This window comes from Megascapheus bottae, chromosome 23 (genome assembly GCF_031878675.1).
Source record: "Megascapheus bottae isolate mThoBot1 chromosome 23, mThoBot2.hap1, whole genome shotgun sequence".
NCBI lineage: Eukaryota > Metazoa > Chordata > Mammalia > Rodentia > Geomyidae > Megascapheus > Megascapheus bottae.
Window position 1 is genome coordinate 25,192,855 of NC_143531.1, and position 17,289 is coordinate 25,210,143.

The following is a 17,289-nucleotide window of genomic DNA, read 5'->3' on the forward strand; positions in this document are numbered from 1 at the left end:
GGGAAATGTTGAAGAATGGTGCTTCACCAACCCAAATCTTTGGATTAAGCCACAGTATACGTTTGCATATGCTAGACCATTTATGGAGGAAGTTAGTCACTTCTGGTTGGCTTCTAATTGTTTTAGGAAGAGCAGACCTGCGGCGGAAGCCTGCTGTATGGAAGGTCACAGGAGCAGTGTGGGAAGGGCGGCGACAAGGTCAGAGGTATGGGTAAGCAGCAGCTCAGAGTCTCTCTCCCTACTTCTGAGAGTGTACCCACGCTCCAGTGCAAGCCTGAGGGAAGCCTGAAGTTCTCCTGTGCCCTGCTCCTGTGTCTGCTGACACTCACCCTCTGCAATCCCCAACAGAATGTGGGCTTCTCGGGCCTGCCTGGGTTTTTAACACGGTGCTTTCCGCAGTCCTGAAGCTGCCCTCAAGTGCCTCAGTTCTGTTTGCTGACGGTGCTTTAATTTTTTTCTACCTTCCCAAACAAATCTCATGACAGGGGTTTGAGGATCTGGCTAATTCATGGTTATCAGCTACAATTCTGAGCTTTGAAGTGGGAAAGGCAAAGGAATGGGATATGTACTGGAGGGGAAGTCTCCAGGTCTCTGAGCCCTCTCACAACTAGTGCTCAAGAAGCAGAGAGTAAACCAATACAGCGATCATTCACACCCATGTATGTCTCTCTTGCAAATGTCTCCCAGGGCAGGCATACATGGGGTGAGACTCCTGGGGCCCCCCCAGCCACATGCAAACCTCAAAGTGCAAGATCAAGGAAGAAAATCACATGTGAGGATACAATAAAACTTAGTCTCTCACCCAAACCTTGTCCTAGAAGTATCAGCCAGATTATTCTTTCTACATTAAAATATTTTTTCATAGTCCATAATACTTCTTTCATTTATAATGTTTTTCTATGGTTTTCAAAATTGCTGTTTTTCTTCAGCCGTATTTTTTTTGTCTTTAACAGCTGCCAGCTGGCTGGTGTTATTTCTACTCTGTGAGCTAGCAGTAGCAGATGGCAAAACTCACCTAACATTGTTTCTCTTGCTCACCTAACACTGCAGAGACAGACAAACAGTAAAGAGAAGATAACTATAAGGAAAGCAAAAATAACAAAAGAGACACACTGTACAATCTATAAACTCATGTTCAGACTGGAGAGTTGGCCAGATTTTTAGCTAGCAGCCATTGTGTTGAAAATAAAGCATCTGGAAGGCGTTACTTTAAAAATGAAGGCTACAGATTTTGGGGGAGGTGGGCAGGGTGTAGGGGGAACTGTCAATGGGACAAGGGTCTTGCTATGTGGTGCAGTCTGGCCTTGAACTCTAGGTCCTGTGGTTCCCCAAGTGCTGGGATCACATGCATGCAGCCAACAAAATCTCAGAAATTTAAGCTCAGGTTTAATATGACCTTTTATGTTGATTAAATTCCAAATGTAAAAGAAAGGTAATTTTCAAGAACCATGTGAAAAACATTTTTAAAAAACCCAAGAAGACCAAACAACAGGAAATCTCCATGAAAGCATTTTAATAGCAGCAGATAGCAATAGAATGTCTTCTCAGTGCCACAATTAGATGCTGACTTAACCACTGTCAGCATTTACTTTGGTGAAGAGAAAGAAAGCCTGCGTTTAATTCAACCACTAATAAGCAGCTTTGATTCTGAAGGCTAGTAAAAGTCCAGTCTGTGTGCTACATCAGCAGCAAGGTCAGTCTTCCCAAGCTCCCTGAACTTTCTGCTCCCTGGAAGTGTCCATATGGGTGCAGAAAAGAAATTCCTAACCTTTTCTGTTTTTTCAAAGGTGTGTTTTCAGTACCGGTCCAGGACCTGCCTTTCAACGAAAGAATCCTCTTCAGTAACAATGAGTAGAGGCTGCAGAAAAGCCTGTGCCTAGGCTTCAGTTTTCCCTGTAATTACTTGTAGACGAGTTCATTTGTAACAAAATGAATGGTGTGGGTTATGGAAAACACAATCACTTAGGTAGATAAAATTATTTTTTGGTCAAAGAAACAGAGCAAAGATTCCCAAAAGAACAAGGATAACACATGCACTGAGATAAATAAAAACTCTGCCTCCCCAGCCATTTAAAGACAGCACAACCAAACCCTCCAAATACTGCCGAAAGAAGAAGGAAGGGTGGTTATGGGAATATAACAGAGGGGTATGTTTGCTGAAAGTATCACAATAAGCTCCCCCTGATGTTAATTAATGTATGTTAATTTTTAAAAGATAACATCACCACAGAGTGATCACCTTGGTATCACAAGGGAAAATCTGGAAAGAGTAAATAAAATCTACACCTGTATCAAAACACACAAAATCAGAATTCGGGGAAACAGCTGCAGCAGGGTGGGGAAAGAAGGTAAAGAGGGATGAATATGATCAAAGTATTATATATATATATATACACATATATATACATATATATATATACATACACACACACACACAGAGCAACGAAATCCATTAAAAACTGTTAAATGGTGGTGTGTATAAGAAAGTAATACAGAAATGGGAAAGGGAGAGTAACAGAGTGAGTGAGATGTCCAAATATAACAATCATACCCTCAAAAGGAATGCAAGCTAATAAAAAAAATACAGAAAAATATACTCTATATTCTATTAATCAAATATAGAAGTTGGTCAAAGTATCTTATCAGCATGCATGTAAATGTCACAAAGACATCCCTTTGTACAATTAACTTTTGCTAATATATAAATGTTTTAATTCAGAATGCTGGGTAGTTTAAAAGACTAGTTCACTAGCACCTTTCTCCCAGACAACACAGGCCTGGACTTGCTTGGGGACAGGAGCGTAGCAGTACATGACTGACCATGCAGCTCTCACAGGGAATCTAGAGCGGGAGGAGAGGAGAGATGTCTGCCCAAGGCTGTGCAGTCTCTGAGCAGGAGCAGCAGCTCTGGTGGTAGGCTTGCCCAGCTCTGTGACTGGAGTTCTATTTCAAAACTGGGCAAAGTGCATTTCTGAATGTTCTTACTAACAAAGAAAGGACAAATACATAGGAGGTGATGAACAGGTTCATTAGTTTCAGTTACGTCCACAAAATACCAGATGTAACAAAATATTATCGTGTACTCCATAAATATATACCATCGTTATCTGCCAAAAATGTGCATTTCCAAGTCTGCGGAATGCAACGGGAACACCACCACTCAGAGCCTTCTAAGCTGAGGTTTCTGCCAAGAGCTTTTCAAGTGAGCGTTGCTGGGGACTCAAAAGGCAAGACCAGGTTCCGGGGGCTTAAGAAGCTAGCTATCTTACACTTAAACCTGCTGTGCCACTCTTCACCTGGGTCACACAGCCGCTCAGTGACGAGCGGCGTTGTCTACAGCCGAGCTGAGGAGCCCTTTTCCTGCCTCACTGGGACCGTGACCCTGTGTGCTCCATGGCGTCCCAGAAGAGCAATGTCATCAGTTCTGAGTGAGGACCCGATACAGCAGGGCTTCTGGAGAAAGTCACTCTCTGGAAAAAGCCCATTTGTTCTAATCCCACATCCATTTCACGATATGAAAAACAGAAAACCCTGGTAAATTCAAAGTCCACAGATCTTCAACTCAGCCTGAAAAGCTTTCTGAAAGTGCGTGGCTCAAAAGATCCTTAGATAAATGAGGCTGCAATGACATCTGTGTAGTCTCAAAATGCCTGTGTTAGCCAGCTCACTACCTCCTCCCTATCAAACCTTTCATTAGAGCATGGAAGTGACCGAGAGTAACCACGTCCTGTCAGGACTGGTTTTATTTTCTATCTTGACTGTCAGTAACAAGATGACCACAGAAGGGGAGGTGAGGGTCAAAGAGTGTAGACAGACTGTAAAGTGACCTCTGAGAACGGTGGACAAATGACTTGATGGACGAAGGTCTGGCAGGTCAGGTCTTGTTGCCAAGTGGGGAGGGGGTGGAAGCGGGAGGAGGTGGCCTGGCGCTATAGCTGGGAGCGTGCCCACGGAGGGGCTCCTTGCTTCTCTACCACCTTCCCTACGGTGGTGAACTGCTTCTCACAGGCCCACAGGCTGAGGGCCAAGTAGCCAAGGGCTGACACTTCTGCAACCGTGCAGCACACGCCTCCTCCTTATTAAGGGTTATTGCAGATGCTTGGGTGTGACCTCCCCAGCCCCTCACCACACACAGACACACACCCCTACATCTCGGAATTACAACCAAAACTAGAAAGAGATTGCTTTTTGTTCTGCTGCATGCTGGATGCCTGAGGACGGGGGAGAACTCATCAGGAAGCTGACATCTGAAGCTTACAGACAGAACTTACCCGGGCTCTCTACCCGCTTGTAGTGGTAGGGGTTGATGCAGACCTCCTTCTGCTTAGAGCCGAAAGGAAACTCACAGCATTCCAGTGGTTTGAGTTCATGGTGGCTCTGGAGATCGGGCCAGCGCCACACGCGGCAGTAGATGACATGGGGCAAGCCCTTCCGGTGGGAAACCTGCAGCCGGCCGTCCAGGGAACGGGGGATGGTGACACAGTTGCTGGGCTGCCCCGGGCAGCTGAGAGCCTTCTCCAGTTCCTCCATGGCCCCTTTCTTTTTCTTCAGTTTTTTCACCAAAGCATCCACGGCTTTCTCAGCCCATTTTTCTTCTTCATCACCCTGCTTCCATCCGAGAAGTCTCTTCACAGCCGGACTTGTGAAGGAAAACAAGCTCGTCACATTCATAGTGAGTGCGTTAGCGTTAGTCGTCTCTGCCAGGATCCGGTGCAATAAGGGTCTCCAGATCAAAGGCCAAGGAAGACACTCAGGTTCCCTCAGGGCCCTTCAGAGACTCGGTCCGCAGTCCTGACAGCGGTGGGAATAACCATTCCTGGGGCCCAATGTGGTAAGCCAGTCAGCACCTAAAAAAGGAAAAGGGGGACAAGTTTAAACACCACTTCTGCCAAACCACAGCTATTACTATTAATGATTACTAGGTATTCCATGTCTAAAACTGTGCACTAAAATCCTGTGACGCCAGGGTGATGTATGTGGAGATGGTGTCTCTAGGGAGGTAAGCAGGGTTAAATTAAGTCATGAATGCGTGTGGGCCCAAACGCAACAGAATTGAGGGTCTTTGTAGAGATTCCCTCTCACCAGCACGGTGCACTGAAAAAAGGTCCTGTGAGGTACCACGAAACAGGAGCACACATGGCCATTCGCAAAAGACGGACTTTGAGACGTATCACCAGCCAGGAACCCAAGCGGCTCAGGAGGCTGACATCTCAAGCTTACAGACAGAAACCAGCCCAGGAGCGAAGGCCATGAGAATCCTGTCTCCAATTAACCTGCAAAGTGGCGACCCTGAGCACAAAAGCCATGCAAGAGCATGAGGCAGGCATGTGTGCACCCATGCACGCATGCAAACACACACACACACACACACACACACACTGACAACTAATGTTGAGCACACCAACAATGAAGAAAAGAAAAAGGAGCAAACTTCCCCCCAAAGAAATCGAGAGCAGGAAAAGTGTAAGAGAGCTGGACAGTGGTGGCTCATGGCCATTTAATCCTAGACACTCAAAAGGCTGACGTCTAGAGGACCATGGTTCAACAACCAGGAAGAAAGGAAGGCTGCAGCCAGAGATCATGTTGGCAGGGCAACAGGCCTGAACAAGCAAGCCACACAGGTCAAAAGCTAGTATAAGGACCTGGGTTCAAACCTAGTACCACTATTGCAAAAAAAAAAAAAAAAAAAAAAAAGTAAACTAAGCTGGGCGTGGTGGCTCACGCCTGTCATCCTAGCTACTCAGGAGGCTGAGATTTGAGGATCAAGGTTCAAAGCCAGCCCGGACACAAAAAGCACCTGAGACTCGTTATCTCCAATTAACCTCTAGAAAATGGGACGTGGGGCCTGGCTCAAGGGTAGGGTGGTAGCCTTGAGCTGAAGAACTCAGAGACAGGGTCCAGGCCAAGTTCAAGCCCTATGACCCACCAAAAAAACCAAAAACAACAAACCAAAACAAAGTAACTAGAAGGCACACATCAACAGGAATAGAAGAGGGACAATCATTACCGTTCTTCAAATTTAAAATAACAAGGATTATGAAGAGCTGTAAGAGTAACGCATGTCTAGAGACGCTGGGGAGGACGTGATGGGGATCTGTGGGTGTCCAACACCCTTCTTGGGCGCCATAGACGGCATCCAGCAGAGCACACCACCAGTGACCGTTGAATGAATGCAGGACTTGACTCTTTAAGGACGTGTGAGGGGTACCTGGGCCCTATTCATTATGTTCTTCCTAAAAAAAACTTCACCCAAGTTTGACTTGTTTTCATTTAACAGAAAAAGAAAGAAAAGAAAAACAAAACTGTCGTTACCAAATGTCACACTTGGTCAGCGTGTACCTACTGATATGATAATTTACTTTTTGGTGTAACAGTTTTACAGAACGGGAAATACAACTTTGTTGGCCTCTAGTAACAGAAATTTACCGAACGAGTGGATTTCTTCCTGCTCATGCCCTTTTCTTCTCCGACAGTATTCTAAGGGATGGCTTTCAAATTGAAGGGGTTAATGTTTTATCAGACTCACAGGGACTACTCACTCCAGGAGTCTGTTCTACAAGTGTGCTGGGATGGCACACAATACCACCAAGTCAGAGCTTTGTTTCAACTCCTCCACCAGACACTCACTCATCCACAAAGATGAGTGAGTGCCTGGGGCTGTGCCAACATGCTAGACGTGAGCTGCACAGGCAAAGATGGCCGATGCCCCGCAGGAGCTCACAATTTAATGAGAGAACCAACCTGTAGACAACTAACCCCACAAAGCAAGCTGTGAAGCTGCATGCCAACCTCAAGGACGGGGTGCAGAGGCGTCTTTCAAGGCCACTTCTGAGACCTGGGCCAAGGGAGCAGTGACTGCACCCTGGTCTCCCACAGGCACAGACAGAGGCCGTGTGTGTGTGTGTGTGTGTGTGTGTGTGTGTGTGTGTGTGTGTGTGTGTGTAATATGCTATGATAAGGTGAGGTAAGTATGCCCGGATGTGTGTGCACCACCCACTCCCTAGGTGGCAGCACCAGAAGGGGGCTTTGGGAAGTAACTGGGTAATTAGGGCTGCCTAATTAGTGACTGCCTCTACAGACGGCACAGAGCCCTGGACCCCCCTCCCCCACACACACACTTGGTGAGAGTACAGAGAGAAGAGAGGTGGAAGAAGTGAGTCTTCACCAGACAAAGCAGATTTAGTAGCAGGGCCAAGATTTTCAGCTGACTCTCAAACCGGGATTTTTTTTTGGGGGGGGGTCAGTTGTGGGGCTTGAACTCTGGGAGGCCGGGGCACTGTGCCTGAGCTCTTCAGCTCACGATTAGTGCTCTACTACTACTACCTGCCACAGCGCCACTTCCGTGGGCGGTTAATTGGAGGGAAGAGTCTCAAGGACTTTTGTGCCCAAGCTGGCTTTGAACCACAATCCTCAGATTTTGGCCTCCTGAATAGTTAGGATTACAGGAATGAGCCACTGTGCCCGGCGTTAAACCGCTTTTCTAACAGGCACCTTACAGGAATGATAGGGTTTCCTCAATGTGACCAGGACCCAAGGCAGAGACGCAGAGCAGAGACTGTGAAAGGCAGGTGGCATACCTTATTCCCAAAGATCAGAGCACGAAGGAGGGGACAGGATCAGAGCTTCAGAAAGACAGCTAAGGAGTATCATCAATAAAGGGAAACCTCTCCACACAGAGGGAAAAATGTAGTAAAAACTTACTGTCTCCAAACAGTGCACAGGCCATCCTGAGTAGTAAATATCCCGAAGACAAAAAAGCCAAAGTGAAAAGATCACAAACCTCTCTTGATAAAACACACAGTGACAAAACAAAATCTAGGTTGAAAACCGGACTGCTGACTTGAAGGAAGATTTGAGTTAAGCAGAGTCAAACATGGAGCCTACCTCACACCAAAAAACTCAAATCAGACAACATGCCTTGGCAAGACAGCTCGTTTTTTTTCCTGTCCCTTTCTGTACTTCCTGCCTTAGTTTATGTCAGAGCTAAGTGGTCTTATCAGTTTAAAGTGCAAAATAAAAACATGAGTCAGCAAACAAAGATTTCCTTCCCTCTGGTCTAAATACAAACATTTTGCACTGGCAAAAAAAAAAAAAAAAAAAAAAAAAGGCATTCCAATCCCCTCCTCCAATGTAAGAAATGTTAGGGCCTTTGTTCCAGCCCCTTCATAGTTACACATTTACACTAAGGAAATATTTTAAACTGGAAAAGGAAAAATGTTTCACACAAAGATTTTCATCAGAGAATTATTTATAGTAAAGAGTAGCATCTAACATCTGGACAGTCATTAAGTAAACCAAATACACCCACATCCAGTCAATGGAATACTAACTGTGTTCACAAAATCTACGTAATAACTTGGAAAACATCAGAAGCAAAACACAAAACTAACAATTGAATAAATATCCCAAATACTAACAATGGCTTCATTTGGACGATTAGTAATGTCTCATACTTATCTAAACTTGAAAACAACATAAATAAAAAAAATTTAAAAGGCCTCCTATATTGCTATCTGTTAATTATACCTGCTCCCTCTTGCTCTCAACACAGATCAATTCTCTGCTAAGTATACTCTCTCAATCTACACAAATACTGCATGCTGAAGTCAGGCTGGGCTTCTAGTATGATCTAATTCTGAAAATGAGAAAAATGTGTTTAAAATATCTAAATCCAGGTACTTTCTTATAGAAGATGTCTCCTGGAACCACCAAAAGTCAAATAAGATTAAAATATTTTACTTTAAATGGGGACTTAATTTGGAAACTTATGAGGTATTACTGTTAAAAGGGGAGGAAAGCGGATGTTTTAAAAATATTGTTAAATCCTGTGTAACTTGCTTTACACAAGGGTCAACTCTAATGGGTCAAGTGTATATGTCATCTTGGTCTCATCCAGCAACAAACCAAGTAATTATCCAACTGTGAGACTAGCAACAAGTCCATTCTCTGCCTCCAAGACCTTCCAGCTCTTAGATCCCACAGCAAGTGTGAAGAGGACAAGCTGGCCCTCCATACCGCAGAATCTGTGTCTGTGATTCACCCAAGAGCTAAAGGACAACAGTTGTTTCAAATAACTGTATCTGTACTCAGCATTTACATCACAGAGCAAGACTATGTGGCATTTATGTGGAATGAGATAGCCTAAGTAATCTAGAGGTGACTGGAAGTGTACAGGAGGGGAAAGGTTATATGCAAATCTACCCCAAGTACACAGGGGGCTGCTGTGTGTGCCTGCAGAAGGTGCTGTCCCAGGATTAGTTCCTTCCTGGAACTGCTCCTACAGTTATCAAGCGATAACTGCAGCTCCAGTTAAAAGGTGAAGTGAGGGGAGACAAACAACGACCAACCGCTATGCTTCTGTCTCGACTAGAGGAGTCCAGAAGGGAAGCCAGCAGGCTAATAACCCAGTGAATAATCCATTGATTACCTGAGGGAACAATTAAATTATTCAATAAGATAAACAATATGGCTTCTCAGTGTGATGGGGGAAAAATCAGACCCAGAGTACCTTATAAAAGGTAGGTGACAGAAAGAAATGGGCCATTATCAATGAGGAAAGCAACTAACTTCCCCTACACACATGCACATACGTGCGCGCACACACACACGCACGCGCACACACACACGCACGCGCACACACACACGCACGCGCACACACACACACACACACACACTCTCTCTCTTCTGATCCTTTGGGACATTACTCTGTCCTCACTAATGGCAAAATATCATGGATTAAAGATCAAAAGAATAAAGGAACTCAAAGTACAAGATACTGATTAACCATGCTGAAACTGTTTAATGGTTGGTTATGTTGCTCAAGAAAAAAAAAGACAACTTCATAAAAATGTAATCCTTTTTTCTCTTTAAAGAAACAAATATTTGCAAGTAACTGCATATTTGCAGACTTACACAGGCAGCCAGCCTCCTCCTTAAACAGATGGGTCAACCTTACGGACACACGGAAAAAGCAAGAGCTGAGCTCCCAACATGGACCTACGGTGAGGCTTTGGGCGTCAGAAACATGGGTAGTTCACTGATGAGTGACAATTACTGTGTACTAAGAAAGTGTGTGCCAGTCATCCTAGCACCAGTTTTAGATAGGAATCAAGGTCTGATGAGGTTAGTTCTCTTCTTAGATACCTAAAACCTCAAAAAGAGTCAAAGGGGACATGCCAGGGGACTGGTAATTTGAGTTTAATTACCAATAAATAATACAATATGCCAATAAATAATATGCCAATAAATAATACTATATGTATATATATATATATAAGTATATACTTACTTATATGTACATTATATATTCTTCAGTAGTACCTGGGTTTGAACTCAGAGTCTTGTGTTTGGTAAGGCAGCACTTTACCACTTGAGCCATGCCTCCAGCACACCCTCAGCTGAGAGACTGGCCTGACAGGTGGGCTGCACAGAAGCTGGCCTAGCCTACTTCACTTCCCCAGATGAAGAAACCAACCATGGTGGACGATCTTGATTGTCAACTTGACAGGGCAAGCTCACCTCTAGGTGTGTCTATGAGGGTGTTTCCAGAGATCAAGGGGAGAAGACCCTCCTTGAGTGTGGGTGTCACCATGCCATAGCCTAGGGGCCCAGCTGGAACCATGGGGGAGGAGGAGCAGGCCTGCGGACACGGGCGTGCTCTCTCACTCGGCCTGCCAGTTCTGAGGAGAGCTGTTCCACTCCATCACTCTCCACCATGCTGAGCTGAAGCCCTCGGGAACCCCTGAGACCAAGTACCTGAAGCGGTTTTGCTCAGCTATTTTGTCAGAGCCAGGGAAAGCCAGCTGTGGCAACAGGCCACATGGAGAAGCTGGTGGAGAGCGCCGTGCCCTGGGAGAGAGGCTCCTTATTGTGCATCTCCATTAGAAGTGGGCCGAGAGAGGGCTTTTTTGTGGTGTGTACTGCATGCACACACATCCTTCCGAAGCAAGGCTGCGTATGGCACCTAATTTCTGTTATTGAACAGAACCCCCAGAATACCAGAATGAAGCAACGAAATTCTGTGCTGCTTCACTAAAGAAGTACTTGTTTAGTTCAAGGGATTCTAGAAGTTAAATTTTTTACTGCCCCCCACTTCACCACCTCTCGGCGTTCCTCAATCGTACTGAATCCCCACGCTTGAATGAGCTTGTGAGGGAGAGCTGTCCTCCAGGACCTGGAACCTTCGACAATAGCCAGGCCCTCGTGACTGCCCAGAAAAATCCCCTCGGCATGCAAATCAGCTCAGGCAACCTCAGATTCAACGGGATGCAAGCATGTGGTTCACGCCTCAAACACAGGAAAGGCTAAAGATCAGTGGTCCCCTATAAAATCCATGTGTTCTGAGTTTGAGCTGTCATAGAATAGCAGAGTTATACTTTGCAAATTTGGCAAATTTCCACACGTGGGCATAGTGAATACTGCCACAGAAGAAATAAGGGCCAGCATTCAACTGAGCTACTATTTTGTGCAGCATGGCACAGGCTGTGTGGGCATCTGTATCGCACTGAGTCCCCTTGGGGATGTGACGTGGATCACTGTCTTAACTTTATTAAGAAATCTGAGACTCAAAGATTAATTTCTAGACCAAGTTCTAGTAAGAACCTACATTTTAATTCAGGACAGACCCTAAAGTCCATTAATCAAGTTCTTTTTTTTTTGTTTTTAAAGTAATTCAAATGCTAAAGTCACAGACAAAAATACAACTGGCTACAGAGGAAAAACCATCCACCTGCCTCCCTTTTTTCCTAACCCTCCTGCCATATCTCCGCTTTCTCTACTGACCCACAGGTGGTGTTTATGCAGTCTTGAACATCCTGGGGACTCATGATCTGGGGGGAGGGGGGGACATGGCCTGAACCCAATCCTATATTTAGATCCAAGCTCAGTTCTTAATTGCATAATTTAATCAGGACCCTCTAGAAGGGAAACACATCCACAGCTCACCACAGGCATGAAAGGAAACATCTTTACAAGTTATATCCTTTTGCAAACCCACACATGGTCTCACACCACCCTCCCAATTGTTCAGCTCCTCCTTGGGGGAAGAACATGGAATTTTATTTCTTTTTATCACTTGAAAAAATCACTTCCTTCCTAATTCAGAAAAACTGGGGTGGAGGCCACTTCCTCCACAGGTGAGAGAAATAAAACTTATTGCTCTGTCATTGTCAGGAACTTTAATATTAACCATTTATGCCACCTATCTTCAAGGCAGAGAAACAAGAGGCAAATGAAACCAGCATAAAGACTAGGAGACCTGTTTTCCAGGCTTCCAAATAAACTATTTTTTTTTGTCATTTTAAGATTATTTCTAAATTAGAAAAGAGTCCTTATCCTGACGTAGTTTAAGTGCAGCTCTCAATTTTGTCATCATATTTGAACAAACTGTGAGGTTACTTCAATTTGCTTTTTCACAAAACTGATTCTTCTACCTACCCCACCGGCTTTTTGGAAGGACTAAATATGAATATGTAAGACTGATTTGGAAATTATAAAATGCTGAAAAATTTAAAAAGTACCTCATTAACATAGCAATATTCCAGATAGGGCTAATTTTAAATGGATTTATTCAATCTGGGGGCATTCACTAAAAAAAAAAGAAAAAGAACAAGTTAGGATAATCCCTACTATGTACCAGGAAATATCCAAAGCTCTGGGACACAGTGGTGGAAGACAGCTGTCAAAGTCCTTGAGACCAACATTCTGAAGGTCGAGCAAAAGACCAGCAAAGGGCACCTGGGGAAGGGCATGTGTGCAGACAGAGTGCAGGTGTGAAGGCCAAGAGGCGACAAGGCAGACATGGGGGTGGGCGTCACAGCATTTGCCTGAGACGAGAACCACCGGGGACCAAAGCTGACAATACAGCAATTAAATGTTATGTATTTCAATCTTCATTTAACTGCTGAAAGTAAAAAAAAAAAAAAAACACTCCTAGAGAACACGGAAGAAATGGTAAATTCTTCCAGTCAAAAAAAATCTACAATCAAGGGCCAGGAGTTTAGCCTAGTGGTAGAGTGCTTGCCTAGCAGGCACGAAGACTCTGGTTCGATTCCTCAGTACCCCACATACATAGCAAAAAGCCAGAAATAGTGCTGTGGCTCAAGTGGTAGAGCTCTAACCTTGAAAAAGTCCAAGGACAGTGCCCAGGCCCTGAGTTCAAAGCCCAGGATTGGCAAAAAAAAAAAAAAAAAAATTAAAAAAAAACATCTACAATCAAAATGTGCCCCCCGGGGGGATGGGGGAGTGAGGAGACAAGGACAATGTGATGATGGGACTTACTGGGTGGAGCAGGGGAGAGGGCCAGCCACTTAACCAATGACCATTTTCAAATTTAAAACCCCAAAATAGAAAAAAAAAATGGACATAGGCGAAAAGCTCACTCATCGCTTCTGAAGACCCCACTAGGACCAAAAGGTAAGACAGTCGTCTTTTCATAAAGGGAAAACAGGTGCCATAATGAATTAGGCCTTTCAGAGGAATGTTTACAAATGCAGGTGTGCGATATGTGACCCTATTCTATGAATAAAAATGTGCTTTTACTGAGTCAGCCAGGACCAAAAATTCCAAATTGACAAAATGGTATTTACAAAATGACTGTAACAGTAACAATAAATAGTAACTTCCCCTCAAGCCCCCTCTAAAGATTGGAACATCCTTCAAGACTTTCAACCCATACAATGTTTACCAAAGAGAAAACTGTCAGAATTACTCAAATATCTTCCAGAGAAATTTGGTCCTCTTTCTTTTCTAGCAAGAACCTATTATTTGGAAGAAAAAACATCATCTAGAAATCGAAGCGTCCGTCCCACTGAAGCAAACACTGTGATTAGCCAGCGACTGGGGTGGACAGGCGGTCACTCACTGGCCACTCCGGGAGAGGCGGAGGAAACAGCTGTGGCCCTTCTTCCCCGCTCCCTGCCACAGCTTCTCCCCCATTTTAGAGAAATAAGGCTTTCAACAGAAGCAAGCACAGCCTGCAGGACCTCGGACCTCTTCTGCCTCAGAGGTCATGGCTCCATCCAGGCCTATCCAGAGGCTTGCTGACCAACCCACACTGTCCTCCCGTACACACCCAACTTCTAAAGAGAACTTGGCTATACTGAACAAATTCTTGAGCGCTTATGACCAATGGAAAGGCCCAGAAGAAAGCAAGTGAGCATGCTACAGTTCACAGCCCCAGCAAGCTCACACGGACTGGCCTGCACAGGAGGCTGGAACAACAGTCCCGCTGTGTTTGGGCTATTCTATTCACAGAAGGAACCTGCAGGCAGGCAGGCGGGCCAATAACCTGCCATTTTCTTTGCTGCCACTCTACCTCCTATCCACCCTGAACTTTGTGTTGTTTACCCTGCAGTGGAAATCCAAATTAAAAAAAAAAAAATGGACTGGGTCACCTACAGCAGTCTTAATGAAAAGCTAACACCACTTTGGAATGCATTATGATTTGACAAAGAAGCAAACAAATTAATCTAACAAAGAAATGCTCATATTTTTCCTGTAATACCAATAATGCTATTTTGTGCTCTGGGAAAACAGTACTTCAGTAATGCCTATTTCAAGATTAAAAAATAGCAAGATGAAGTTAAAAAATAGCAAACTGGTAAGTGAAGGACTATTAACCATGAAGGTTTTGTATCATGATTCACACACGCTATTCTGACTTCAGACAACAGAACCCTGGAAGCATCCTAGCGTGAGGCCTCACTCTCTTCCACTTCAAAGGGAAGAGGGCTGTGCAGGTGGCTCTGTGGGATTCACTCCCTAAGGCACATTCGTGATCTCCATCAATCTGGAGCACAGTCCACATACTTACAAGAACCAAGAGTCACCCTCATGTCAACACCACTGCCGAAGCAGAAGGCCTCGCTCTGAGCAGTTTATGCACACCAAGTCCCTCAGTCCTTATGAGAACACTATTTGGAGATAACAAAATGAAGAGACAGGAGGGCCGGGACGTGCCATGACCGCCCTGCAGACGGAAGGAAGGGAAGGGCCCACAAGCAAAGGTTCTAGTCTATCCCCCATAACTCTAACTGCTGTGTCTTGGCACCTCCAATGGGCAGCACACTCTCTTTAATGCTATCAAGATTAAAAGAAAAGCAGGGCTGGCACATCTGCAACACATTCACAATATGACTTGGTATCTTCCCTTGTATGGTTTACAACATCCGTATCGAAAAATGCATGAGGTAGGTAGTGTGTCTGGCTCCCAGCTCTTAGTGTGGCCACACACTCCCCTGTTTTTCTCAAAGCTCCCTCTGAAACTGTGAAATGGGTTATGTTTGTACCCATGGCTGTTCCAGGAGACTCATGGGCAGAGAATGTAGGAATCACTGGGCTCTGCACTGAGCTAACACACAGACCAGAGAGACGCCGTCCACACCCTCAGGGAAGTCAGTCTGAAGATCATACAATAACTGCAATACCAGCATTGCAGCAGAGGCCAGACCAGACAAGCAGGTTCCTCCAAGTTCCAAGATCCCAAGTCCAAATCCTACATTTATGTTATCAAACCATGTGAGACATACATTATAAATACGAGTATAAACAGGAATTGCAGACACTCAGTAACTTCCTAAGAGAATGTGCTAAGGAAGTAACACTCTACCAGTGGTTCCAAACTTCTTTCTAGTCCCTTGATTTTGAGACTATTCCTTATCAAGAACTTAAGGATGGGAGGGAGGGAGGCAGTAGCAGATAAGCCATGAGTCCATAGTGGAGATTTTGTCCCACATCTACAACAAAGGAAATGGGAAAGCAGAAAATGCAGACTCTTGACAGCAGTAGGTAGGAGCCCAGTTAATGCCAAGGTAAGACAATGTGATTCAGTTAGGTAAAGATGCTGTGGGCAGCCTATGAAAAGCCTGCTGAAGCCCATAACCACTATTAGCTGTAAGTGAAAACCTGGAAAACTAAATGCTCATGCCTTTGGTTGTTTTTTTTTTTTTTTTCCAAACTTTATAGAGGCGAGAATGAATGGGGGTGGGGAGCTTCACTCATTTTAACATCCCATAAACCAGTCCATCTCAGTAAGGAAAACCATGTTCCAAGACATTACTTTACCTCACAGACATGCGCAGATGACACTCCAGGACCCAAATAAAGATAAAGAGCCTACTTCAAAACGTTCTAGGGAAGACTAGTGTCTTTGCGGCTCAGCAGCCAAGTCAGCTGATTAAGAAATGTAACCTAACTGACACATCCACACCCAGATGACGCCAGCTACGGGGGAAGCCAAACAGAAGATGGCTGTATGAAGCTAACCTGGTCAAAGGAGTACCAACAACTAAAGCAACAGGGTTAGTCGTGGTTCAAATCATACATAGAACTGCTTGCCCAGCAAGCACGAGCTCCTGAATTAAATGACTAGAACTGGGGGGGGGGGGGGGGAGGGGGCAAAAGCAAAAACAAAAAACCAAGAGCTATGAAAGGACTAGAATGATTTAGAATTATTTCTCATCCTAACAAGAAGATTCCTGGCCCCAAATCATGCCATGGAGACAAGTATAGAGCTCCAATGGAACTGTGATTGAGAAGGCCTGTTATTTAGAAATTCAGCGCACATACACATACTTCTGTGCTGTCTTGGAATTCCAGATTGTCTTGGGCTACTCAGAAATGCTGGCTTCCTTTCCTTCTATGGTGAAAGCCCAGTATTCAGACTGACACTTTCTGACCACAAAGTGAAACACAATGAGGTGTACAGCATCATCCCAATTCAGTAACAAACTGGATCCAGGCATAGCAGAACATTTTACGTCTACCAGTTTGTATTTTATTTCACTTTGATTTTTTTTTTTGCTATTAGAATAGTGCTTCCTACTGGTTTTAAAAGTTTTTTACTTTTACAACAGTTTGCTGATCTGTCATCATTCAAGTCATGTTTGTCTATCTGGCTGCACAAAAATTGTCAAATTTATAAAAATTTCCTTTATGGGCCAGGAGTTTAGCCTAGTGGTAGAGTGCTTGCCTAGCATGCATGAAGACCCAGGTTCAATTTCTTGGTACCACATACATAGGAAAAAAAAAAAAAAGCCAGAAGTGGTACTGTGGCTCAAGTGGTAGAGCTCTAGTCTTGAGAAAGTCCAAGGACAGGGCTCAGGCCCTGAATTCAAGCTAGGACCGGCAAAAAAAAAAAAAAAAAAAAATCCTTTAGGCTTGTGCCGGTAAATCCTAGGTACTTGGGAAGTAGAGATTATGAGGACTGAGGTTTAAGAACAGCCCACGAAAAAAGTTCTCCCCTATGGTAGCCTTGAGCTGAAGAGCACTCAGGCCCAGAGTTTAAGCCCC

At 44.5% G+C, this 17,289-nt stretch overlaps 1 protein-coding gene across 1 annotated transcript in view; it reads right to left on the reverse strand.

Moving 5' to 3' along the window:
- The window catches only part of Smad1 (SMAD family member 1), a 45,404-nt gene that overhangs the window by 20,104 nt on the left and 8,011 nt on the right, over nucleotides 1-17,289 (reverse strand). Inside the window, exon 2 of the mRNA XM_090356888.1 lies at nucleotides 4,272-4,847. Coding sequence (XP_090213014.1) covers nucleotides 4,272-4,671 — 400 coding nt within the window. The 5' untranslated portion in view covers nucleotides 4,672-4,847. The remainder of the gene's footprint in view (nucleotides 1-4,271; nucleotides 4,848-17,289) is intronic.